Here is a 25,816-nt window from a genome sequence, read left to right on the forward strand (position 1 = left end):
ACTGTAACCTATAATATATATATTGAACAAAAATATGAATGCAACGTGTAAAGTGTTGGTCACATTTTTCATGAGCTGCAATAAAAGATTCCAAAAATTGTCCATACATTTTCCAAAAAGCTTATTTCTCTCAAAAACGGAGGAGTATTTCTGTCTTTAGTAAAGCCCTTTTGTGTGGAAAAATTCATTCGGATTGGCTGGACCTGGCTCCCCAGTATGTGGACCTGGCTCCCAAGTGTGTGGGCCTATGCCCACCCATGGCTGCGCCCCTGCCCAGTCATGAGAAATTCATAGATAATATTTATTTATTTATTTAAATTGACAGATTTTTTACATTGACAGATGAAGTGAAACTCAGTAAAATCTTTGAAAATGTTGCGTTTATATTTTTGTTCAGTATATATATTTCCTCCAAATATTGTACAATATGTGTTCTCGCTTCATTGGGCTGGGCTATTCTTTGAATTCAGACCAAATCGTTTGTATTTATCTCAGTTGGTCCGTGTCAAAGTAGACAATCAGTATATATCTATATATATAAACTATGACTAATAAATCGGGTCCTACCCTTTTCCCCAGTTTCAGCAAAGAGGCTATAGCTACTTTCACTTTCCCTGAAAACACGTGGTAAAACCTTGGCTGTTCTGATGGGTGTTCTCCTTTCTGCTTTCTGAACCAGCAGATAATAAAGCATTTGCTTTAGATGGTTTGCTCATGTTTTGGGGAAATTTGCGATGTGGTCAACAAATACAAACACATAATATATCTTTGATTACAGTTAATGAAAACTGAATTTTACCATTGTCTTCTAATATCCACGAAAATACTTCAAATGGACGGCGAAGGATATCAAGGGAGGTTGTTTATCTATCAGAACAGCCCTGTACGGTTTTGTCTGGCAGCAAACTCTGCGTCTTGATTGGCTATCGAAAAAGAGTCTGAGTAACCCTGATCATATGCGAAACTCCTATTGGAGAAGACATTCTTCTGTATGTGGGCGTCATCAGGCTGTTATGCTACAGATAGAACCATAAGATTCGTTTTAAAATATATATTTGGTTACGCTGTTTGATGTTGTAAGTGACCTGACTGTACTTTTGCAGCGGATCTGTAACAGGAAACCATCATTTCTTCAAGTATTTCGTTCGGGATTTGTTGTTCAAAGTAAAAGGTAAGGCGATCTATAATTTATAAGTGTTGATGACAGCCTCTATATCAGCTCATTAGAAAGGAGAAGGAAATCAACTACTTCAAAGCACTTGCAGTCTGTGTTTGGAAACGAGGAAGGACCTTTTGTGTTGAGAACGGGGAAATTAGGTTGTGGTCTGAAGCTGAAAAACGTGAAGTTGCTCGATCCCCGTCGAGGGAGGAGCTGATGTTTTGTATATGACGGTAAAACATGCTTATGGTGACAATACAATGTGTTGGCACCTTCCATTCTTGCACATTTTCGCATAAAAAAATAATATTTCAACAGTCTGCGCAGGCAAATTTGCTGAACTGCTAAACTTGGAACCAATCACAACTCCCGTACATACCCCTCGTGATGAAGGCAGCCAATGGCCTGCTTCTATCTTCGATGTAAACACAGCCTCTTGTGCCAACCGCAAGCTGCTGCCTGGAACAGATATATATATTTTTTTTTATTTGACCTTTATTTAACCAGGTAGGCAAGTTGAGAACAAGTTCTCATTTACAATTGCGACCTGGCGAAGATAAAGCAAAGCAGTTCGATACATACAACAACACAGAGTTACACATGGAGTAAAACAAACATACAGTCAATAATACAGTAGAAAAATAAGTCTATATACAATGTGAGCAAATGAGGTGAGATAAGGGAGGTAAAGACAAAAAAAAGGCCATGGTGGCGAAGTAAATACAATATAGCAAGTAAAACACTGGAATGGTAGATTTGCAGTGGAAGAATGTGCAAAGTAGAGAGAAATAATGAGGTGCAAAATAAATAAATACAGTAGGGGGAGAGGTAGTTGTTTGGGCTAAATTATAGATGGGCTATGTACAGGTGCAGTAATCTGTGAGCTGCTCTGACAGCTGGTGCTTAAAGCTGGTGAGGGAGATAAGTGTTTCCAGTATCAGAGATTTTTGTAGTTCATTCCAGTCATTGGCAGCAGAGAACTGGAAGGAGAGGCGGCCAAAGGAAGAATTGGTTTTGGGGGTGACCAGAGAGATATACCTGCTGGAGCGCGTGCTACAGGTGGGTGCTGCTATGGTGACCAGCGAGCTGAGATAAGGGAGGACTTTACCTAGCAGGGTCTTGTAGATGACCTGGAGCCAGTGGGTTTGGCGACGAGTATGAAGCGAGGGCCAGCCAACGAGAGCGTACATATCGCAGTGGTGGGTAGTATATGGGGCTTTGGTGACAAAATGGATGGCACTGTGATAGACTGCATCCAATTTATTGAGTAGGGTATTGGAGGCTATTTTGTAAATGACATCGCCGAAGTCGCAGATCGGTAGGATGGTCAGTTTTACAAGAGTATGTTTGGCAGCATGAGTGAAGGATGCTTTGTTGCGAAATAGGAAGCCAATTCTAGATTTAACTTTGGATTGGAGATGTTTGATGTGAGTCTTACAGTCTAACCAGACACCTAGGTATTTGTAGTTGTCGACATATTCTAAGTCAGAACCGTCCAGAGTAGTGATGTTGGACGGGCGGGCAGGTGCAGGCAGCGATCAGTTGAAGAGCATGCATTTAGTTTTACTTGTATTTAAGAGCARTTGGAGGCCACGGAAGGAGAGTTGTATGGCATTGAARCTCGTCTGGAGGGTTGTTAACACAGTGTCCAAAGAAGGGCCAGAAGTATACAGAATGGTGTCGTCTGCGTAGAGGTGGATCAGAGACTCACCAGCAGCAAGAGCGACATCATTGATGTATACAGAGAAGAGAGTCGGTCCATGATTTGAACCCTGTGGCACCCCCATAGAAACTGCCTGAGGCCCGGAAAACAGGCCCTCCCGATTTGACACACTGAACTCTATCAGAGAAGTAGTTGGTGAACCAGGCGAGGCAATCATTTGAGAAACCAAGGCTATCGAGTCTGCTATATAGATATAGCTATCTCCCAAAGACTGAAACAGGATAAATACACAACATCACCAAAAGTATGTTGATACCACTTCAAATGAGTGGTTTTGGATATTTCAGCCACACCCGTTGGTGTATAAAATCGAGCACATAGACAAACATCGTCAGTAGAATGGCCTAACTAAAGTGAAGAGATCAGTGACTTTAAACGTGGAACCGTCATAGGATCCCACCGTTCGCAATGATGTGTAGTGACAGGTTAGTGGTTGTCTGACACAAGGTTGCTGGAGTGGAACGAAAGATGGCGGAAGCGGATGATGAAGTAGATTTACAGTTATGGATGTTCCCTCTTAGTTAAGTTTCCACCATTAAACATTCCTCCCTTTTATACTGTATGGAACATTTGAGTTTGAAAGATTGGCAAGTCAAACCACATTCATTCTAGGGAAGGGACACACACACACACACACAGTCTCAAGAAATGCATGATGGGAAGGGTTAATACCCTCTAAGTGAGGAGAGCAGCTCTCTGCACATCTGGCCCACGGCCCTGGCCTGATCTGGTCGGCCACCAGGCCACCCACCAGACTGTCAACCAGGCTCTTCTTAAGACGACTGCCCTAAATATCACCACATCCACCATGTAAACATCTGTGCCATCAGTGTGTGTCGTTAGGCAGGCTACAGTAATGCCTGTGCCAGACTGACAGGGCTTTGGAACGACCCATTTGGGTGGGGTCACAACAGAGAGCGAGAGAGTCCCTCTCAGTCACTACTGTCTGTCTGTCTAATGCTGCGGTTTGGATGAAAGCAATTGTAGTAATTAAAAACAGAGCAAATTATACAGACATAAGATCAGTAGGGATTGGGAAATAGAGAATTAAGGTTTTCTTCCGGTGGGTTAGAATATATAGTACAGTGTGAATGTGTGATAACCCCGAGACATACTTTATATTGTTATATTTCCAGTATGGAGATCATTTTGAAACAGAATCTATTTAGCGAGTTTGTTTGTATGAAACAGAATTATTCTAGTATCTGTATTTATTTACAGGCATGCATTTGTACAAACCCTCCTCATACAGCACACATAGTGTATCATTACAGTGATGTCGGACTGCTCTCTTGTTATTGGGGCCAGGGAAGAGTCCTTGGCAAGGAAATGGTGATGTGGAATGATCCGCGTGTTCATTCAAAATAGCAGTGTTATTTTTCCATAGATAAGGCAGGGTTTCCCAAAGTCAGTTCTGTTCTACCTGGAACCAAAAAGGGTTCTCCCATGGGGGTGGGGGAAGGAACCCGGGATGGTCTCCCGGGTGGCGCAGTGGTCTAGGGCACTGCATCGCAGTGCTAGCTGCGCCACCAGAGTCTCTGGGTTTGCGCCCAGGCTCTGTCGCAGCCGGTCGCAACCGGGAGATCCGTGGGGCGACGCACAATTGGCATAGCGTCGTCCGGGTTAGGGAGGGTTTGGCCGGTAGGGAGGGTTTGGCCGGTAGGGATATCCTTGTCTCAGTATGTAAAAATGTAATTAAAAAATAATTAAAAATAAATGTAAAAAATGTATGCGCTCTACTGTAAGTCGCTCTGGATAAGAGTGTCTACTCTTGGCCGGTAGGGATATCCTTGTCTCAGTATGTAAAAATGTATGCACTCTACTGTAAGTCGCTCTGGATAAGAGCGTCTGCTAAATGACTAAAATGTAAATGTAAATGTAGATTCTGAATACAATGGCGGTAGAATCAAGGAGAATTGGAGTATTGTCCAAAACAATGGAAAACGGAGCAAAGTAGTGTAACTACAGTGACGAAAATAGTACCCGCAAAACACCAGTCTCAACGTCAACAGTGAAGAGGCGACTCTGGGATGCTGGCCTTCTAGGCTAGTTCCTCTGTCCAGTGTCTGTGTTCTTTTGCCCATCTTAAATCTTTTATTTTTATTGGCCAGTCTGAGATATGGCTTTTTCTTAGTAACTCTGCCTAGAAGGCCAGCATCCCGGAGTCGCCTCTCCACTGTTGACATTGAGACTGGTGTTTTGAGGGCACTATTTAATTAAGCTGCCAGTTGAGGACTTGTGAGGCATCTGTTTCTCAAACTAGACACTAATGTACTTGTCCTCTTGCTCAGTTGTGCACCGGGGCCTCCCACTCCTCTTTCTATTCTGGTTAGAGACAGTTTGCTCTGTTCTGTGAAGGGAGTAATAAACATCGTTGTACGAGATCTTCAGTTTTTTGGTAATTTCTCACGTTGTATAGCCTTTATTTCTCAGAATAAGAATAGAATGACGAGTTTCAGAATAAAGTCCTTTGTTTTTGACCATGTTGAGCCTGTCTAAAGAAGGCCAGTTTTATTGCGTCTTTAATCAGCACAACAGTTTTCAGCCGTGCTAACATAATTGCAAAAGGGTTTTCTAATGATCAATTAACCTTTTAAAATGATAGACTTGGATTAGCTAACAGAAAGTACCATTGGAACACAGGAGTGATGGTTGCTGATAATGGGCCTCTGTACACCTATGTAGATATTACATTAAAAATCAGCCATTTCCAGCTACAATAGTCATTTATAACATTAACAATGTCTACACTGTATTTCTAATCAATTTGATGTTATTTTAATGGACCAAAATTTTGCTTTTCTTTCAAAAACAAGGACATTTCTAAGTGACCCCTAACTTTTGTAGTGTGTAGTGTGTGTGTGTATATATATTTATGAACTCAGCAAAAAAAGAAATGTCCTCTCACTGTCAACTGTGTTTCTTTTCAGCAAACTTAACATGTGTAAATAGTTGTATGAACATAACAAGATTCAACAACTGAGACATAAACTGAACAAGTTCCATAGACATGTGACTAACAAAAATTGAATAATGTGTCCCTGAACAAAGGCGGGGTCAAAATCAAAAGTAAGTCAGTATCTGGTGTGGCCACCAGCTGCATTAAGTACTGCAGTGCATCTCCTCCGCATGGACTGCACCAGATTTGCCAGTTCTTGCTGTGAGATGTTACCCCACTCTTCCACCAAGGCACTTGCAAGTTCCCGGACATTTCTGGGGGGAATGGCCCTAGCCCTCGCACTCCGATCCAACAGTCCCAGACGTGCTCAATGGGATTGAGATCCGGGCTATTCGCTGGCCATGGCAGAACATTGACATTCCTGTCTTGCAGGAAATCACGCACAGAACGAGCAGTGTGGCTGGTGGCATTGTCATGCTGGAGGGTCATGTCTGGATGAGCCTGCAGGAAGGGTACCACATGAGGGAGGAGGATGTCTTCCCTGTAACGCACAGCGTTGAGATTGCCTACAATGACAACAAGCTCAGTCAACAAGCTGATGCTGTGACACACCGCCCCAGACCATGACGGACCCTCCACTTCCAAATCGATCCCGCTCCGGAGTACAGGCCTCGGTGTAACGCTCATTCCTTCGACGATAAACGTGAATCCGACCATCACCCCTGGTGAGACAAAACCGCGACCCGTCAATGAAGAGCACTTTTTGCCAGTCCTGTCTGGTCCAGCGACAGTGGGTTTGTGCCCATAGGCGACGTTGTTGCCGGTGATGTCTGGTGAGGACCTGCCTTACAACAGGCCTACGAGCCCTCAGTCCAGCCTCTCTCAGCCTATGCGGACAGTCTGAGTACTGATGGAATGATTGTGCTTTCCTGGTGTAACTCGGGCAGTTGTTGTTGCCATCCTGTACCTGTCCCGCAGTTGTGATGTTCGGATGTACTGATCCTGTGCAGGTGTTGTTACATGTGGTCTGGCACAGCTGTCCGTCCTGTTTCCTTGTAGCGCTGTCTTAGGCGTTTCACAGCATGGACATTGCAATTTATTGCCCTGGCCACATCTGCAGTCCTCATGCCTCCTTGCAGCATGCCTAAGGCACATTCACGCAGATGAGCAGGGACCTTGGACATGTTTATTTTGGTGTTTTTCAGAGTCAGTGGAAAGGCCTCTTTAGTGTCCTAAGTTTTCATAACTGTGTCGTGTCGGTGATCAGGCCTACCACCGTTGTGTCGTTGGCAAACTTAATGATGGTGTTGGAGTCGTGCTTGGCTATGCAGTCATGAGTGAACAAGGAGTACAGGAGGGGACTATGCACGCACCCCTGAGGTGCCCCTGTGTTGAGGATCAGTGTGGTAGATGTGTTGTTACCTACCCTTACCACCTGGGGGCGGCCTATCAGGATGTCCAGGATCCAGTTGCAGAGGGAGGTGTTTAGTCCCAGGGTCCTTAGCTTAGTGATGAGCTTTGAGGGCACTGTTGAATGCTGAGCTGCATAATGTTGGATGCATTGGAATATAATATTTAGGTTGTTTAAATTATTAACTTTCCCACTAACCTTCTAAAAGTTGACGGTGCCAAAATCTAGTGTGAGACATGTTTCCGGGAATGTTCGTTTCATGCATATACATTTGAACAAAGCACATCATCACAAATAGTTTTTCACCATTTATTGACTATGGAGACAAGTAGCGAAGGTGGCTTAGGGAGTATTTGAAGTATCTAAATATAGTGTAACCGACCAATCAATGTAGTCTATATTAAGTACCGTGGAGGGAACAATCTTACAATGTTGCGGTCCATACATGAGAGCTTTACCATCTATGCCAGAAGCCCGAGCCTCTGCTAGAGACTAGAACTGTCGTCAACGCATGATTCGGTATTCCCCCTTCTCTCTAGGAGCATTTGTGTGCCCAGGCCCCATAGGCGTACCAAAGATCCCACCCTAAGTACCTTAGCAGAATGCAATCTAAAAGCTTGTGTGGTCTAGAGACGACAGGTCTACCATCTATGGCAAAAGCCTGGGCTGCTGAACGACAACAATATAATTCTCCCCACTGCATGTTACAATAGTAAAAGTATCTGTTTTGTCATGTGTTAAACTGATTCTACATTGAATTTAGTCTTCGAAATGTTCAAACAACCATGTGTATCTGTAGTGGGTGTTCTTCAACTCTGAAATGCCCTAGACTGTCCAAGACAAAATCCACAAAGACAAGACAACAGGCAAATGCATATGTGGTCCCAATGTCTAAATAGTGACAGCAGAGCTAGTTCAAACTGCAGTAGCAGGGTTCTCCTCACAGGTCCGTGAATCAGCCCGTGGTTAGCACTTGTTGATCTCTGGGAGCAGGACACATGAGAGCTGAATTGATCAAGTGAGAGAACAGAATGAATCAAATAAATCATCACAGCAAAGGAATGTAATTTGTGAGCTAGAAAATGAACATCCTGACAGTCTGGGGCAGGGTGGTCTGCAATCATCCTAGTCCAGCTATTGACAGGGATAATGTGGCATTTCGTATTTGGATCCTTCCTTGATGACTGTATTAGATGTACACTACTTGTCCAATAGATTTTTGTGGTCTTAAATTATTACTTTGAATTATTACTCCCGGAATGACATGCTAGCTAGTGATAAACCTACATTATCTGCTCCTGCTAGCTAGCAACATATCTTCTTATTAGCAAGCTAGCTACATTACTAAGGTTGCTGTGTTCTAGGTTGGGAGTCGTTTTACAGCTTGCGTTGACGCTATCATGTTTCTATAACTAAATAGTTCAAAATAAATAGACTTGATACCTGATAGCAGTTTGTCGGACGAAGATTGCTCTCGAGATGTCACCAGCTGTCTACTACCTTAGATACGGACACCGTGACTGGCAGACGTGATCAGCAGAGAGAGTACCATGAATAGTACACACGTTTTGAGTTTTGTACTCTAGCGAACATAAAAGCATGTATTTAAATGTTTGTGTTCAGAAGAAATAAATACACACTATGTAAAAACCAGCTCCTCCCTCGACAGAGATCGATCATCTCGAATACTTAAACAGATCCTGTCGCTTGCTACGGGCCATCACCTAAAGGGGTCCGGAAGGACCTTTACCTAGAACAGCAAGCTGATACAGGCCATATTGTAACCAAATACACGTCTCAAATCTAACGGTTATTGCTACCAGGTGCATTGATCCATGTTATAGTAGTTCCTGTCTCAATCTTAAACAATATGAATATCTTCATTTATTTCATTGCCTCATTTCATAACTCACTGTTACTCCTCCTTGATCAGATGGCCCAGTGGTGCCAGCTGCAACTACTGGAGTCTAAATACCTGGAGCAGGTCGACCAGCTCTACGATGACTCCTTCCCCATGGACATCAGACAGTACCTCAGCAAGTGGATTGAGAGCATCGACTGGTAAGCAGTGATGGGAGGAGAGAGTCTGCTGTATTTAATAGATAAATAAAGATTCTATTCTACTATATTCGGATCTATGCCATTCTATTTTAGTGATGCTGAGAAGCTGCTGTATAATGGATAAATAAAGCTCTAATCTCTCTACTGTTATCTATTAATATCCTTCATCCGATCTCTTCCCCTGTGATTGAAACACTGTAGGGAAAATGTGGCTGTTCAGGACTCCTTAGCAACAGTACGTTTCCATGACCTCCTAGCCCAGCTGGATGATCAACACAGCCGCTTCGCCCTGGAAAACAACTTCCTGCTACAACACAACATCCGCAAGATCAAGCGAAACCTCCAGGTGTAGTATGAGCTCAGTCGCGTCTGTGCCAGTGGCCTTTACAAGCAATAGAGTTTGGATGTTACAGTAATGATCTATAATAACATTTATTTTATTTTATTCTGGTTATGACCCCAGTGTCTGAATGGTTTTGGGGATTTATAGTAATAAAGTACACACTTTCACAGGACCACTTTCAGGAGGACCCCGTTCACATGGCCATGATCATCTCCAGAAACCTGAAGGAGGAGCAGAAGATTCTGGCTGCTGCCAAAAGCATAGAGGTGCCCTACATGGATTTTTATTGACATGCATTGTATTTTTACAAAATCACCACACAACTTTCTCTATCCATGCTGTCAGATATTGTAGGTGATACATAACTGTATATTGGAGTGTTTTACATGCTTTAACTGTGGAGTTAAGTGCACAGTATTTTCTTCTCAGACCGACAGAGAAAACACACAGACTAGCATGGTTCTGGAGAAGCAAAAGCTGGACAACAAAGTGAAAGACATGAAAAACAAGGTTCAGGTGAGTGATCATTTCCGTCATATACTATATGTTGATTCCGTCAGTGATTTGCAGTACATGTATCATGCATGTCAGGTTTTGCCATCTATCTGATCCATTGTGTTTATCTCACTTGCTAGGAAGTGGATCAGAATGTAAAGTCTCTGGAATACCTTCAAGACGAGCATGACTTTAAGGAAAATAACCTTAAGAACAGAGGTGAGGTGTTTTATTCTCTATCTGTAGTAGATCATCGATTTACAGGAATCTGTGTTTCAAGTATAGTCAGTAAGATAATGTTTTTCCCTTCTCCCACTTTAGAACATGAAATGAACGGGCTGACACCCAAACAGCTGGAACACGAGAAGCTGCTGATTGCAGAGATGTGTTTCAAGCTGAAGTTTCAGAGAGTGGTAAGAGGGGTCAGGATGAGGTTAAACGGTGACGTTTTATCATCACATTGTACTGTGAATATTAACCGATTTGTTTACGCCTCAATCACCACTAAAACTACATGTATTTTAGTCATTCAGAGCATGTGAGTTGCGACTAAGGGGGCTTTCACACCAAATTGGTTTGGTGCGTTTTTTCCAAACTCTGGTGCGTTTAACCCTTTAGTTTGGTTCTTTGGACTGGTGTGAACATTATATCCGCACTTGGGAGGGCACTTAACAATGCACAGGGGTTCACTCAAAAAGGGTGGTCTCGGTCCAATTCAATTCGTACACTGGTGCGGTTCGCTGCAGGTGAGAATGCAGTCAGCCAAAACACAGGAAAAGAGGTTGCCATTATTTTTGGTTGTTTGACAGCATTTTATTTCATACACGCAGCATCATCACTTGAGATCTCTGAAACATTTTGTTAATAGCAGCGCAATCATGAGCGCATCCAATGCAGGTTAGGGGAGCCGGGGGGCTATACCGGGGGATATAGCTGAATATAGCCTATTCACGTTGCAGTTAGAGCRGCTATTGCGCTYCGTTTCCTYCCGCATGTTGTTGGAAGACCAAAGCGAAAGTAATAGGAAGATCGGGACACACAAGTGATGCTTTATAATAATCATAAATGGATTTAACGTGAGCATTTAAACAAATGACTTTTAATGGACACATGGTTTTGTTGAGGAATTCTTTGTTCGTTTGACATTTGGAAATGTCAAACCAATCGGATCAAATAGGGGGAAAAGACAATGTAACAAATAGATTAGAACTATATCTCAAAACTATATGTGAAAACGCCCTTAGAGTGTATTATCCAGCAATAACCAGCCTGCTCACATTGAAGAGTAGATAATAACTGTTCTTTGTGTGCATGGACTTTATTTAATTCCCTCCACAGGAAGTGGTTGGCCAGTTGGCGGAGGTGCTCAACATGGCCGAGGCGGTCCAGTTAGACTTGATCTCAGAGGAGATGGCGGAGTGGAAGAAGAGGCAGCAGATCTCCTGTATCGGAGGACCACCCAACGCATGTCTGGACCAACTGCAGAACTGGTGAGGAGGCTAGTTCATTCTTTTGGGCATCTCTTGTCTGATCAAGCAAAAATATGAATTTAGGAACCCAACAAATAAAGTATTCTTCTTATTCTGCTTCATCTTCTTCTTCCCCTGTAGGTTCACAGCGGTGGCGGAAAGCCTGCAGCAAGTGAGGCAGCAGCTGAAGAAGCTCCAGGAACTAGAGCAGAAGTACACATACGACAACGACCCAATCAAACAGCAGAAAAGCTTCCTGGAGGGGCGGGCCCTGTCACTGTTCCGGAACCTCCTAGAACAGTGAGTGACACCACATTTGTATTCCAATGTTAAAGGCCCATTCTGTGTTTTTCGCTGTGGTTTTGATTATTTCATAGTTTTTTTGTTTTGTTTTTCTCCCCAATTTTGTGGTTTTCAATTGGTAGTTYACAGTCTTGTCCCGTCGTTGCAACTCCCGTACGGACTCGGGAGAGGCGAAGGTCGAGAGCCATGCGTCCTCTGAAACACGACCTTGCCAAGGCGCACTGCTTCTTGACACACTGCTYGCTTAACCCAGAAGCCAGCCGCACCAATGTGTCGGAGGAAACGCCGTACAACTGGCGACCGTGTCAGCGTGCATGCTTCCGGCCGCAACAAGGAATCGCTAAACAGGGATGGGACAAGGACATCCCGGCAGGCCAAACCCTCCCCTCACCCGGAGGACACTGGGCCAATTGTGCGCCGCCGCATGGGTCTCAGCAGGCTGTGACACAGCCCGGGATCGAACCCGGGTCTATAGTGGCGCCTCTAGCACTGCGATGCAGTGCCTTAGACCGCTGAAAGTATTCAGACCCCTTGACTTTTTCCACATTTATGGAAAACACCAGTCTCAACGTCAACAGTGAAGAGGCAACTCCGGATGCTGGCCTTCTAGGCAGAGTTCCTCTGTCCAGTGTCTGTGTTCTTTTGACCATCTTAAACTTTTATTTTTATTGGCCAGTCTGAGATATGTCTTTTTCTTTGCAAATCTGCCTAGAAGGCCAGTGTCCCGGAGTCGCCTCTTCACTGTTGACGTTGAGACTGGTGTTTTACGGGTACTATTTAATGAAGTTGCCAGTTGAGGACTTGTGAGGTGTCTTTTTCTCAAGCTAGACACTCTAATGTACTTGTCCTCTTGCTCAGTTGTGCACCGGGGGCCTCCCACTTCTCTTTCTACTCTGGTTAGAGCCAGTTTGCCCTGTTCTGTGAAGGGAGTGGTACACAACGTTGTACGAGATCTTCAGTTTCTTGGCAATTTCTCACATTGAATAGCCTTCATTTCTCAGAACAAGAATAGACTGACGAGTTTCAGAAGAAAGTTATTTGGTTCTGGCTTAAAATGGCCAGAACCAAAGAACTTTCTTCTGAAACTCTAATGGGCCTCTGTACGTCTATGTAGATATTCCATTAAAAAATCAGCCGTTTCCAGCTACAATAGACATTTATAACATTAACAATGTCTGTGCTTTATTTCTGATCAATTTGATGTTATTTTAATGGACAAAAAATTAGAAATGTCCTTGTTTTTGAAAGAAAAGCTAAGTGACCCCAAACTTTTGAACGGTAGTGTATATATACTGTATATTCTACCCATTTGTTCTTGAAGAATATCTAAATGCCTCTATACAGTATATCCCCTCTAAATTCCTTGTGTCTGTGGTGTTTCTCAGTGCCTTGGTGGTGGAGAGACAGCCCTGTATGCCCACACATCCACAGAGACCTCTGGTGCTGAAGACACAGGTGCAGTTCACTGTCAAGCTCAGGTAAGCACAAACACAACAGCACCTCCCGTCTGTAGTTCCTCCCGTCAGTAGTTCCTATGAATCCGTCCAGACCTGGTTGAGTTTTGATTTGTGTTTTCTCTTTAGATTTCTTGTGAAGCTCCAGGAATTCAACTATCAACTCAAAGTGAAAGCTTTGTTTGACAAGTAAGTGGATGAGTGTGGTAGAATATATGTGTTTGTGCATTGTTATGCCCTGCTCTTGAATTTGTGATGTGAATACATAACTAAAAGAAGGAATGCACATTGCATTTTCTCTCCAGGGACGTTACAGAAAAGAAAGGGTTTCGTAAGTTCAACATATTGGGTACCAACACAAAAGTTATGAATATGGAGGAGTCAAATGGAAGCTTGGCTGCAGAGTTTCGCCATTTGGTAAGCTGGCACAATTTACAAATAGCATACAGGGCATTACATCTGAATAAGTTGTCCCGATTGTCCGTTTGGACCTGCACTGTCATCACTCCTTACAGTTTATTCTCTGGTCTCAACACAGCAACTGAAAGAGCAGAAAGTAGCCGGAAACAGAACAAATGAGGTGAGAGACTATCTGGGTTATATGACTGTCCCATAATGACAAGGTAATCAGTTACAGTCAATTCATTCCGATAGATATGTACTCATATGAGATATGAGTACTAAGTACAGCGTGTTACTGAGTCCTAGGGTGCGTCACAATAATATCTATTTTCTCCTGAGAGTGCACTCATTCACTACTTCCCACATATCTAAAAGCATTGAATTGGTATGGTTCGGAGGGAGTTTCCATCATATTTCTTATACCAGTCATTTCCTTTCAAATCGGGGAAGTGAACAAGTGCAGACTTTTGGAGGAAGGCAAGACAATTGGTACATAGCCCTAATGTGTTACTGTCTGACCATGTTATTCCAGGGGCCTCTCATTGTGACAGAGGAGCTGCACTGTATCTGCTTTGAATCTGAACTCAACCAGTCAGGTCTGGAGCTCAAGCTAGAGGTAAGTGGTCTGAAATATAGTTTAGAAAGGAAACACCAAGTAGAAAACGTTTTTTTTAGTTGTTTTTTTTTACAATTTATTTAAGAATTAATATTGCAAGTCGTGGCGATATAGGCTCTGCTCCTTCAGGGTAGCTCACTGGCCATGCAAAGCGTCAATATATTAAATGACCTACAAGCAGGAAAACAGAACCTAACAGGTGGAGGCTGGTGTGGTGGTGGGATTAAAGAAGCAAACGGATACTATCAGTAGCAGCAAGCGGCAGCAGGATGTGTTAGCAGAATCAGTCATCTTAAATAGAATGCCAAATAAGGTAAAGGGGATCGTTACTAGCATCTAATTGGTGCCATCTCAGCTGATGCTGAAGCGGGCACTCGGGTTCCTTTTCTGAACTGGCTTCACTTTATTTCAGAAAACAAACACCACATAGAAATATGTTTAACCATTTATTAAATAATTCATATTTCAAATCTTGGCGATTTATAGGCTCTGTTACATCAGGGGAGCTCACTGCCCAAGCAAAGCGTCAATATATGAAATTACCTACAAGCTATACCAATCCCCCAAAACAGCAGAACCATACACCAGACGACTGTGTGTCGCTACTGCAGAAAGTGCCGTTGAGACATGATCAAATAGACCAGCTAGGTCACCCTACCATTACAAGACTATACTATGTGTGTATATGAACCATGTGTAGAATGCGCTTTGCAACGTATGTCTTATACAGTGCATTTATCCCCCTTGGCGTTTTTCCTATTTTGTTGCATTACAAGCTGTAATTTAAATAGATTTTTATTTGGATTTCATGTAATGGACATAAACAAAATAGTCAAAATTGGTGAAGTGAAATGAAATGAAAAAAATAACATGTTTCAAGAAATTATACAAAATAAAAAACTGAAAAGTGGTGCCTGCATATGTATTCACCCCCTTTGCTATGAAGCCCCTAAATAAGATCTGGTGCAACCAATTACCTTGAGAAGTCACATAATTAGTTAGATTGCACATAGGTGGACTTTATTTAAGTGTCACATGATCTGTCATGATCTCAGTATATATACACCTGTTCTGAAAGGCCCCAAGAGTCTGCAACAGCACTAAGCAAGGGTCACCACCAAGCAAACGGCACCATGAACACCAAGGAGCTCTCCAAACAGGTCAGGGACAAAGTTGTGGAGAAGTACAGATCAGGGTTGGGTTATAAAAAAATATCAGAAACTTTTGAACATCCCACGGAACTCCATTAAATCCGTTATTAAAAAATGGAAAGAATAACAAACCTGCCAAGAGGGGGCCGCACACCAAAACTTACAGACCAGGCAAGGAGGGCATTAATCAGAGAGGCAACAAAGAGACAAAAGATAACCCTGAAGGAGCTGCGAAGCTCCACAGCGGAGATTGGAGTATCTGTCCATAGGACCACTTTAAGCCGTACACTCCACAGAGCTGGGCTTTACCGAAGAGTGTCCAGAAAAAAAGACATTGCTTAAAGAAAAAAATAAGCAAACACGTTTGGTGTTCGCCAAAAGGCATGTGGGAGACTCCCCAAACATATGGAAGAAGGTACTCTGGTCAGATGAGACTAAAATTGAGCTTTTTGGCCATCAAGGAAAACGCTATGTCTGGCGCAAACCCAACACCTCTCATTACCCCGAGAAAACCACCCCCACAGTGAAGCATGGTGGTGGCAGCATCATGCTGTGGGGATGTTTTTCATCGGCAGGGACTGGGAAACTGGTCAGAATTGAAGGAATAATGGATGGCGCTAAATACAGGGAAATTCTTGAGGGAAACTTGTTTCAGTCTTCCAGAGATTTGAGACTGGGACAGAGGTTCACCTTCCAGCACGACACTGCTAAAGCAACACTCGAGTGGTTTAAGGGGAAACATTTACATGTCTTGGAATGGCCTGGTCAAAGCCCAGACCTCAATCCAATTGAGAATCTGTGGTATGACTTAAAGATTGCTGTACACCAGCGGAACCCATCCTACTCGAAGGAGCTGGAGCAGCTTTGCCTTGAAGAATGGGAAAAAATCCCAGTGGCTAGATGTGCCAAGCGTATAGAGACATACTCCAAGAGACTTGCAGCTGTAATTGCTGCAAAAGGTGGCTCTACAAAGTATTGACTTTGGGGGGGTGAATTGTTTTGCACGCTCAAGTTTTCTGTTTTTTTTGTCTTATTTCTTGTTTGTTTCACAATAAAAAATATTTTGCATCTTCCAAGTGGTATGCATGTTGTGTAAATCAAATGATACAAACCCCCCAAAAATCCATTTTAATTCCAGGTTGTAACGCAACAAAATAGGAAAAATGCTGGGGGGGGGGAATAATTTCGCAAGCCACTGTAGTTCTCATATGACACTGGGTACCCTAGCTTGAGGCAAGATGAGCTGTTATCTTAGTATATTCGTTGTCTTGGCTGTGTGCTTAGGGTCGTTGTCCTGTTGGAATGTTAACCTTTGCCCCAGTCTGAGGTCCTGAGTGCTCTGGAGCAGGTTTTCATCAAGGATCTCTCTGTACTTTGCTCTGTTCATCTTTGCCTCGATCCTGACTTGTCTCCCAGTCCCTGCCGCTGAAAAACATCCCCACAGCATGATGCTGCCACCACCATGCTTCACCGTAGGGATGGTGCCAGTTTTCCTCCAGACGTGACTCTTGGCATTTAGGCCAAAGAGTTCAATCTTAGTTTCATCAGACCAGAGAATCTTGTTTGCCTTTTGGAAAACTCCAAGCGGGCTGTCATGTGCCTTTTACCGAGGAGTGGCTTCCGTCTGGCCACTCTACTATAAAAGGCTGATTGGTGGAGTGCTGCAGAGATGGTGGAGTGCTGCAGAGATGATTGTTCTTCTGGAAGTTTCCCCTAGCTCTACACAGGAACTCTAGAGCTCTGTCAGAGTGACCATCATATTCTTGGTCACCTCCCTGATCAAAGCCTTTCTCCCCTGATTGCTCAGTTTGGCCGGGCGAACAGCTCTAGGAAGAGTCTTGGTGGTTCCAAACTTCTTCCATTTAAGAATGATGGAGACCACTGTGTTCTTGGGGACCTTCAATGCTGCAGAAATGTTTTGGTACCCTTCCCCAGATCTGTTCCTTGACACAATTCCTTCAACCTCTKGTCTTGATTTTTGCTCTGACATGCACTGTCAACTGTGGGACCTTATATAGACAGGTGTGTGCCTTTTCCAAATGATGTCCGATCAATTGAATTTACCACAGGTAGACTCCAATCAAGTTGTAGAAACGTCTCAAGGATGATCAATGGAGACAGGATGCACCTGAACTCAATTTTGAATCTCATAGCAAAGCGTCTGAATACTTCTGTAAATAAGGGATTTCTGTTTTTATGTTTAATACATTTGCAGGGGGGGGGGTATTTTTTGTCATTATGAGGTATTGGCTGTAGTTTGATGAGAGGAAAAAAGTATTTAATCAATTTTAGAATAAGACTAACGTAACAATGTGAAAAAAGTAAAGGGGTCTGAATACTTTCCGAAGGCACAGTATATGTGATATACTTTGTCAAGTAGCCAGTAAATACGGCAACGTGTAGGCTATTGACCACGGCTGACGCCATCATAGCAAACTTAATGAGGCATGGTACTGGCAGGTAAACTCATCGCAGTTTAGGAGCTCTCAATAGGCCAGCGATGGTCATTATACCATTACATGACTGTCTACTAGGCCGATGTGTGAATTCTAACTATGCGTAGCATGAGCTAATGTAGCCATACGTCTATTTCTCATATGAAGCGCCGCCGGGTACCCTCGATGAAGCAAGATGAGCTGTCATCTTGGTACATGGGAAATATTCAACTCATCTAACGAGACAGAATTGGGCAGCCCATAGCTCGGAGCGCTGACAAAGGAACCAGAGCCATGATTAGCTCCAGTATCTTGTCATTCGTTGCCAGCATCAATGTTGAACAGAGGTTTGCCAGGTCCCGCCCGTGCTCAGTATCCAGGTAGCATAACATGAAAGAATTAGCATGGAACATCAGTTGTCATCAGCAGAACTAACAGGGCGGTGGCCTCTTTCATCTAGAGTTGTATGAGAGTACGGTTAAAATGTGGGTGTCCATAATGCAAACAGTACTTAAGAGATAATGCAAGATTAAAGCGAAGGAGCACTTAGTGTATCTCAGACTGAAGAACCCATAAAGCCATCATACGGACCCCGCCTCTGGAAAAGTGCAATGCAACTACAACACTTTTGCCTTAACTTGGACTCAAACTTGTGCTACTGAGAGAGGAGAGAGAGGCTTTTCCGTAGTCCATGAGCGTAGCGGAAAGGTTGATCCTGATTAGGCTACGCACGTAGCATAAAACAACATGCAAGTGCATGCACGAGTGTGCAGAGGGAGAGTGACATGATCATCTAAAACCCTAGGTCGACAATATAGTCTACCTGAGCTGAGCTGTGCCGGTAAACCCTGAGAGAAGATAGATGATGACCTGATAAGAAGAAGAAATAGACCAAATAGATACTGAAATATGCCTGCATATTAGTTAGCTCAGAACAGAAGCGGCAAGTATAGCTATAATTGCACACTATTTCAGACCTGCACTTTAAATTGAGTGTTTTTAGCTAAATGTATAAGGGAAGGTTCTAGAATGATAAACCTTCAGTCAGAATATGTACGAAATTGTGACTGCCGGTGCAAGTCACACTAGCTAATGTGACTGGAATACACCGTAAATGTATAGCTGGTACTATAGTGTTTTGCAGCGGTCTGGTGTCCCGTGCGACACATAATAGGCTTCTATCTAGATTGATTGCTGCACTAAACAAATTAGCGGCCGCATGAGACCAAATACTATCAAATCGCCAACCTGCTCTTGTTATCAAGAAAACATTGGTACTCGCTGTATATCGACGCATAAAGGCTAGTGTAGGCTACTTCCTCCTGTATAGGCGAGTCGATTTCTCTGTGATGGGGTGTGTTACCCGAGCGCACGGACTCTGCCCGATACTGGCATTGGAAAACAAACAAACAAAGTATACAATTCTCCCGAGACAAATCTACTAGCTAGCTAGTTGTAGCCGCTATTGACAACAGCAGAGCAGCGATGTGGATTGATCCTCGCAGTCAATGACATCCCCCTCAGCAGCCAGACATGCCACATGAGCATGTTGAATGAGGTTCAACCACAGCTAGCATGCATTCGCAAAGAAAATACATGTCAGAAAACTGCAGCATAGTGAGAAACGGCTAGTTACAGCAGCAGCAGCGTCAATGCTGCAAAAGAAGCAGAAGCATACTAGCAATCACAGCTGAGGCGGGGACTCAGGTTCCCTATCTGAACTGGCTTCTATTTATATTAGGTCTACACTCCCATTTTCATAAGATCCAACAGCACTCTGACCTTATTTCATTTGACTTTGACTTTCTCTGGCCTCTGGTCCTTCTTAGACCATCTCCCTGCCCATCGTGGTCATCTCCAACGTCAGCCAGTTGCCCAGTGGCTGGGCCTCCATCCTGTGGTACAACATGCTGACCAGCGAGCACAAGGTAGTACAGTGCATTCATTCGATTGAACCTTTTCATACATGTTCTTTGCGTTGAGATCAAATCTCATTGCAAGAGAGACCTTTTCAGAAGGCCCGCGCGTCAGCCAGTCTAAATCAGATAAGAAATGGACAGGACACAAACGCACCGCTCTCCTTTTCTGTCTCGCTCGTTTCCCTGGTCTGTCCTAGAACCTGAAGTTCTTCCTGAGCCCTCCTGCAGCGTCCTGGGGTCAGCTGTCTGAGGTGCTGAGCTGGCAGTTCTCCTCTGTCACCAAGAGGGGACTCAATGAAGAGCAGCTAGGCATGCTGGCCGACAAACTCCTGGGTGAGTCACGATGGGGGATTGGCTTTTGTTATGTTACCATACTTCTTATAACGTTGTTGGTTGATTTACAAACTCCCGATACTTCATGATGAGGTTAACCTTAGATACATTTTCTAACAGGCCAGAAAGCACAGAGGAATCCTGAGGGCCTTATCCCCTGGACCAAGTTCTGTAAGGTAGGTCATGGCTACAATATACAGAATACAACATCTTTACAGTTGTAATATAGAAGGACCTAGTAATCCATCTAGACATCTGAAGACACATTGTCTACTGTAGAGTCTCAGTGAGAAGAGCTTTCCCTTCTGGCTGTGGATCGAAGCTATCCTGGACCTCATCAAGAGACATCTGCTGTCCCTGTGGAACGATGGGTGAGTTAGTTCTTTATCAGTCGGTTGAACATGATCATTATCTCAGAGTTAGCAGAATGGTGTCTATAGCTTGCCACAACAGACGTCATACTGTTGGAGCTGCAATTTCTCAGCACAAAAGCAAACAACTACACTGTTAAGCTCTAATTAGCTGAGAAACGCTCAATTCGGTTMTCTTATATCGAGGCAGAGTTGTTTTGATAACTGGTTGAGGAATTTGGTAGCAACAACATTGAGTCACCATCAGTCAATTCTTGTAAAAAAATTAAAAGTCTGTTTGTATTCGATAAAAGTTTGTATTAAAAGTATGAATTTCAGCACACCGCTGAAGGAACGCAGTTGTATAGGACAAACATAGGTACAGGTAAGCGTTTTCAGAATTTACATTTTTACGAGAATCAACTGATGGTGACTCAATGTTGTTGCTAGCAAATCTCGCAATCAGTTATAAAAACTCAACTCCGCCTCGATATAAGAGAACTGAGTTGAGCGTTCCTCTTGCTAGCTCTATTGGACTACCAGGGACCACACATGGCTGAATCAGGTACAGTGCATTTGGAAAGTATTCAGGCCCCTTCCCCTTTTCCACATTTTGTTACGTTTACAGTCTTGTTCTAAAATGGATTCAATAAAAAAAAATCCTAATCAATCACAGTTCCCCATAATGACCAAGCGAAAACAACAGGTTTTTAGAAATGTATTAAAAATAAAAACAGATACCTTCTTTATATAAGTATTCAGACCCTTTGCTATGAGACTCGAAATTGAGCTCAGGTGCATCCTGTTTCCGTTGATCATCCTTCAGATGTTGCTACAACTTGATTGGAGTCCACCTGTGGTAAATTCAATTGATTGGACATGATTTGGAAAGGTCCCACAGTTGACAGTGCATGTCAGAGCAAAAACCAAGCCAAGAGGTCGAAGGAATTGTCCGTAAAACTCCTAGACAGGATTGTGTTGAGGTACAGATCTGGGGGAAGAGTACCAAAAAATATCTGCAGGATTGAAGGTCCCCAAGAACACATTGGCCTCCATCATTCTTAAATGGAAGAAGTTTGGAACCACCAAGACTCTTTCAAGAGCTGGCCGCCCGGCCAAACTGAGTAATCGGGGGAGAAGGGCCTTCGTCAGGGAGGTGACCAAGAACCCGATGGTCACATTGACAGAGCTCCAGAGTTCCTCTGTGGAGATGGGAGAACCTTCCAGAAGGACAACTATCTCTGCAGCACTCCACCAATCAAGCCTTAATGGTAGAGTGGCCAGGTGGAAGCCACTCTTCAGTAGAAGGCACATGACAGTCTGCTTGGAGTTTGCCAAAAGGCAGCTAAAGGACTCGCAGACCATGAGAAACAAGATGGCGCCGGAGAGGATGGCTGCCGTTTTATTGGATCTTAACCATCCGTGCCATTTTGTTAGTTTTTTTCACATTGTTTATAAAAAACAATGCTACCTAATGTTGCTGCTACCGTCTCTTATGACCGAAAAGAGCTTCTGGAAATCAGAACAGCGATTACTTACCTTGAATTGGACTAATCATTTTTCATTCATGAGTTGGATGAGAAGGATTTACTCCAAACACCCGAACAGGCCCTCATCCCCGTAATTTGCAGGAGAAAGAGACAGAGATTTCGCGGAAGGAGATCGGGTGCCTTGTGAGGATCAGGCAACGAGTGGCTAATCTGCCTTTGTACGTTGGCTAACAGTACGGATGGCAATCTTTGGAAAATAAATGGGACGAAATAAAAGCACGTATATTCTACCAATGGGACATTATAAACTGTAATATCTTATGTTTCACCGTGTCGTGGTTGAATGACGACATTAATAACATACAGCTCGCGGGTTATACACTCTATCGGCAGGATAGAACAGCAGCATCTGGTAAGACAAGGGGTGGTGGTCTATGTATATTTGTAAACAACAGCTGGTGCACGGTATCTAAAGAAGTCTCAAGGTTTTCCTCGCCTGAGGTAGAGTATCTCATGATAAGCTGTAGACCACATTATCTACCTAGAGAGTTTATTTGTATTTTTTGTAGCTGTCTACATACCACCACAGACCGACGCAATGAGCTGTGTACCGCCATAAGCAAACAGGAAAATGCTCATCCAGAGGCGGTGCTCCTAGTAGCCGGGGACTTTAATGTAGGGAAACTTAAATCAGTTTTACCTCATTTCTTCCACCATGTTAAATGTGCAACCAGAGGGGAAAAGAACTTTAGACCACCTTTACTTCACACACAGATGCGTACAAAGCTCTCCCTCGCCCTCCATTTGGCAAATGTGACGATAATTATATCCTGATTCCTGCTTACAAGCAAAAATGAAAGCAGGAAGCACCAGTGACTCGGTCAATTAAAAAAGTGGTCAGATGAAGCAGATGCTAAAATACAGGACTGTTTTGTTTACACAGACTGGAATATGTTCCGGGATTCTTCCGATGGCATTGAGGAGTACACCACATCAGTCACTGGCTTCATCAATACGTGCATTGATGACGTAGTCCCCACATTAACTGTATGTACATACCCCAACCAGAAGCCATGGATTACAGGCAACATCCGTACTAAGCTGAAGGGTAGAGCTGCCACTTTCAAGGAGCGGGACTCTAACCCGGAAGCTTATAAGATATCCCGCTATGCCCTCCAACGAACCATCAAACAGGCGAAGTGTCAATACAGAACTAAGATCCAATCGTACTACACCGGCTCCGATGCTCGTCGGATGTGGCAGGGCTTGCAAATTATTACAGACTACAAAGGGAAGCACAGCCGAGAGCTGCCCAGTGACACGAGCCTACCAGACTAGCTAAATAACTTATATGCTTGCTTCGAGGCAAGTAACGCTGATAGACTGATGAGTGAAAAAACTATTGAATCCCTTTTAGAATTAAGTTTTAACGTAACAAAGTGTGGAAAAGTCAAGGGGTCTGAACACTTTCCAAATGCACTGTACATTTACAGAATTGTTGAACAATGTGAATTTCCCCTGTCAAATAAACATAGAGGTTAAGAAATGTTGTTTATTTTCTTTTTCTCACCCACACAGTTGCATCCTGGGCTTTGTGAGTAAGGAGAGGGAGAAGGCCCTGCTGACTGGGAAGTGTCCAGGCACGTTCTTGCTACGCTTCAGTGAGAGTAGCAGAGACGGAGCCATCACATTCACTTGGGTGGAACACGACCAATACGGTGAGTCTGTGAAAACACACACCACACACACAGCGCCCCTTTAGCCAATTACAATTAAAAGGTTGATATATTTCGATGTGTGTGTTTCGCAGATAAGCCTGTATTCCATGCAGTGGAGCCCTACACCAAGAAGGAGCTGTCTGCTGTCTCTCTGCCTGACATCATCCGCACCTACAAGGTGATGGCAGCTGAGAACATCCCAGAGAACCCACTCCGCTTCCTCTACCCAGACATCCCCAAAGACAAGTCCTTCGGAAAGTACTACGCTAGGGCCTCCGAGGGTAAGCAGCCAGTGACCTCTTTGTTTTTCAATCCTCTGTGAATATTATAATAAATAATATATGCCATTTAGCAGACACTTTTTATCCAAAGCGACTTAGTCATGCGTGTATACATTTTACGTATGGGTGGTCCCAGAATAAAGAAGCATYACTGAAATCTACTTCCATTGTCCCACAAAGAGTGGCTGAAAATTCTTCTCTCTTCAGTTTGCTCCTCAATCATTCACCTTGGTAGCAATAGTGTTATTTTTGATGTACACAAAGCCCCTGTAAGGACCCGGATGTCTGTTTGGTAGAACATCGGGGTCGTGTTTTATAACCAACCTCTCGATCAATCAATTTTCTCTGTATAGCATTGAACGACCATAGGAGTTGGCTATAGATCACAGACAGATCTGGGACAAGTGGTCTTATATCGCTGGTCCACCGTTTTTCATCTTTCAGCATCGGAGCCTATGGATGTGGAGAGTTCCAGCAGCACAGGATACATGAAGACAGAACTCATATCGGTGTCAGAAGTGTAAGTCTAGAGTATCCTTCTTAATACTCCATATTCATTTCGTGAAAGGTGAAGATGCTATAAAATACTTTATTTGTATTTGCAATAGTCTGGTTTGAGTATGATTTTATAATCCGATTTAACTGTTATTTTCACAATGGGTTTTAGTCACCCATCTAGACTGCAAGACAACATGATGCCCATGTCGCCAGACGTGTTCGGTGAGCTGAAGAGGAGCGTTGCACCAGTGTTCCAGTGTTGGACTGGTCCAAAGGAGATTGATGCTGTGGTGAGTTAAACTTCCCCTCTGGTGTTTATTCAATTCAATTCAATTGCAGTCTGATGCCAAACCCTAAGAATTGAACAATGCATTAATTTGCGTATATGTCCCTTGCATTTCTCGTCCATTGTTGTTCTTTATCATACTACTCGCCTCAGGCGTCTGATCTCGGAGAGTTTTTAGCTGAAGACTTTCAGGTATTGTGAACGGTACCGTTTTCTCCGAATAAGCATGTCTTTGCTAGTAATAATAGGCTGTGGGCGATGTTTCAATAGTGCCAAATAATCACTAGTACCTACTGTAGTAACCTGCAGTACACTTGTTTTGTGTTTTCAGCATGAGGCTCACGTATGCATGATTGTCTGTAGTCTGCTCCATTTCCTAACCAGTACGCAACGTCCTCTAAAAATGCTTCAATCTCTTGATTGGAATGAATGTGCGTGTTGCATATTCAATGCCATCATGATGCCATTTATTTTGTCCCTCTGACCAATGTTAGTTTTGCATCCATAAAGACACTTTGCTCATGTTGACATTTTATCCATCCCTCTGTAGATGTTTCAGAACACACCTGACTTGGACTGCAACTGAGCCAACAGACAGGTGGAACCTGATCTTTTAGTTGTCTAGTTTTATACTGAAGCCCATTTCCGTCCTTTACTCTCCTTGAACTTCAGTAGTCACGTTCCAGAACAAATACATTTTACACTTATATATTATTATATGTATTACACAATTAATAATTTGGTGGTAATGTGCATGAACATAAAAGACTTAGCTAACTACTGTAACATTTGTATAATGAATGAATAGGGACTCCTATGTCTTTCCATGCCAATATTCAACCATATACAGTCCCGTGGGGTTAACTTGCGACGCCAGGGTTGTGGGATCGATTCTCAAGGGGGACCAGTTAAAAGTGTGGAAATGTATGCACTCACTACTGTAAGTCACTCTGGATAAGAGCGTCTACTAAATGACCCCAAAAAATGAATAAAGGGAGGTACCATCCATCTTTAAAATGA

At 43.3% G+C, this 25,816-nt stretch overlaps 1 protein-coding gene across 2 annotated transcripts; it reads left to right on the top strand.

The window, feature by feature from the left end:
- The first annotated feature begins 969 nt into the window (after positions 1-969).
- Positions 970-25,816, top strand: LOC111970963 (signal transducer and activator of transcription 1-alpha/beta). 2 transcript variants are annotated; one of them, XM_024141230.2, is made up of 24 exons: positions 970-1,171; positions 9,126-9,253; positions 9,455-9,599; positions 9,767-9,862; positions 10,026-10,112; positions 10,232-10,310; positions 10,413-10,504; positions 11,430-11,581; positions 11,702-11,860; positions 13,249-13,341; positions 13,447-13,506; positions 13,623-13,734; positions 13,856-13,897; positions 14,252-14,335; positions 19,751-19,849; positions 20,038-20,173; positions 20,294-20,349; positions 20,453-20,544; positions 23,592-23,731; positions 23,824-24,012; positions 24,457-24,532; positions 24,680-24,800; positions 24,950-24,988; positions 25,347-25,816. In XM_024141230.2, the coding sequence occupies exons 2-24, from the start codon at positions 9,126-9,128 to the stop codon at positions 25,380-25,382; spliced, it is 2,313 nt and encodes a 770-aa protein (XP_023996998.1). In that variant the 5' UTR covers positions 970-1,171; the 3' UTR covers positions 25,383-25,816. The 2 variants fall into 2 exon arrangements, with proteins under 2 accessions (XP_023996998.1, XP_023996999.1); XM_024141231.2 differs by lacking the exon at positions 24,950-24,988.

The sequence above is a fragment of the Salvelinus sp. IW2-2015 genome, unplaced genomic scaffold (genome assembly GCF_002910315.2).
Source record: "Salvelinus sp. IW2-2015 unplaced genomic scaffold, ASM291031v2 Un_scaffold2459, whole genome shotgun sequence".
NCBI classification, from domain to species: Eukaryota; Metazoa; Chordata; class Actinopteri; order Salmoniformes; family Salmonidae; genus Salvelinus; species Salvelinus sp. IW2-2015.

Bases quoted from the DNA above. Each gene is read 5' to 3' on its own strand.
- LOC111970963 (XM_024141230.2), top strand. From the start codon at position 9,126: ATGGCCCAGTGGTGCCAGCTGCAACTACTGGAGTCTAAATACCTGGAG. The intron at 9,254-9,454 runs GTAAGCAGTGAT...GAAACACTGTAG, and splicing joins TGGATTGAGAGCATCGACTG to GGAAAATGTGGCTGTTCAGG. The intron at 13,735-13,855 runs GTAAGCTGGCAC...GTCTCAACACAG, and splicing joins CTGCAGAGTTTCGCCATTTG to CAACTGAAAGAGCAGAAAGT.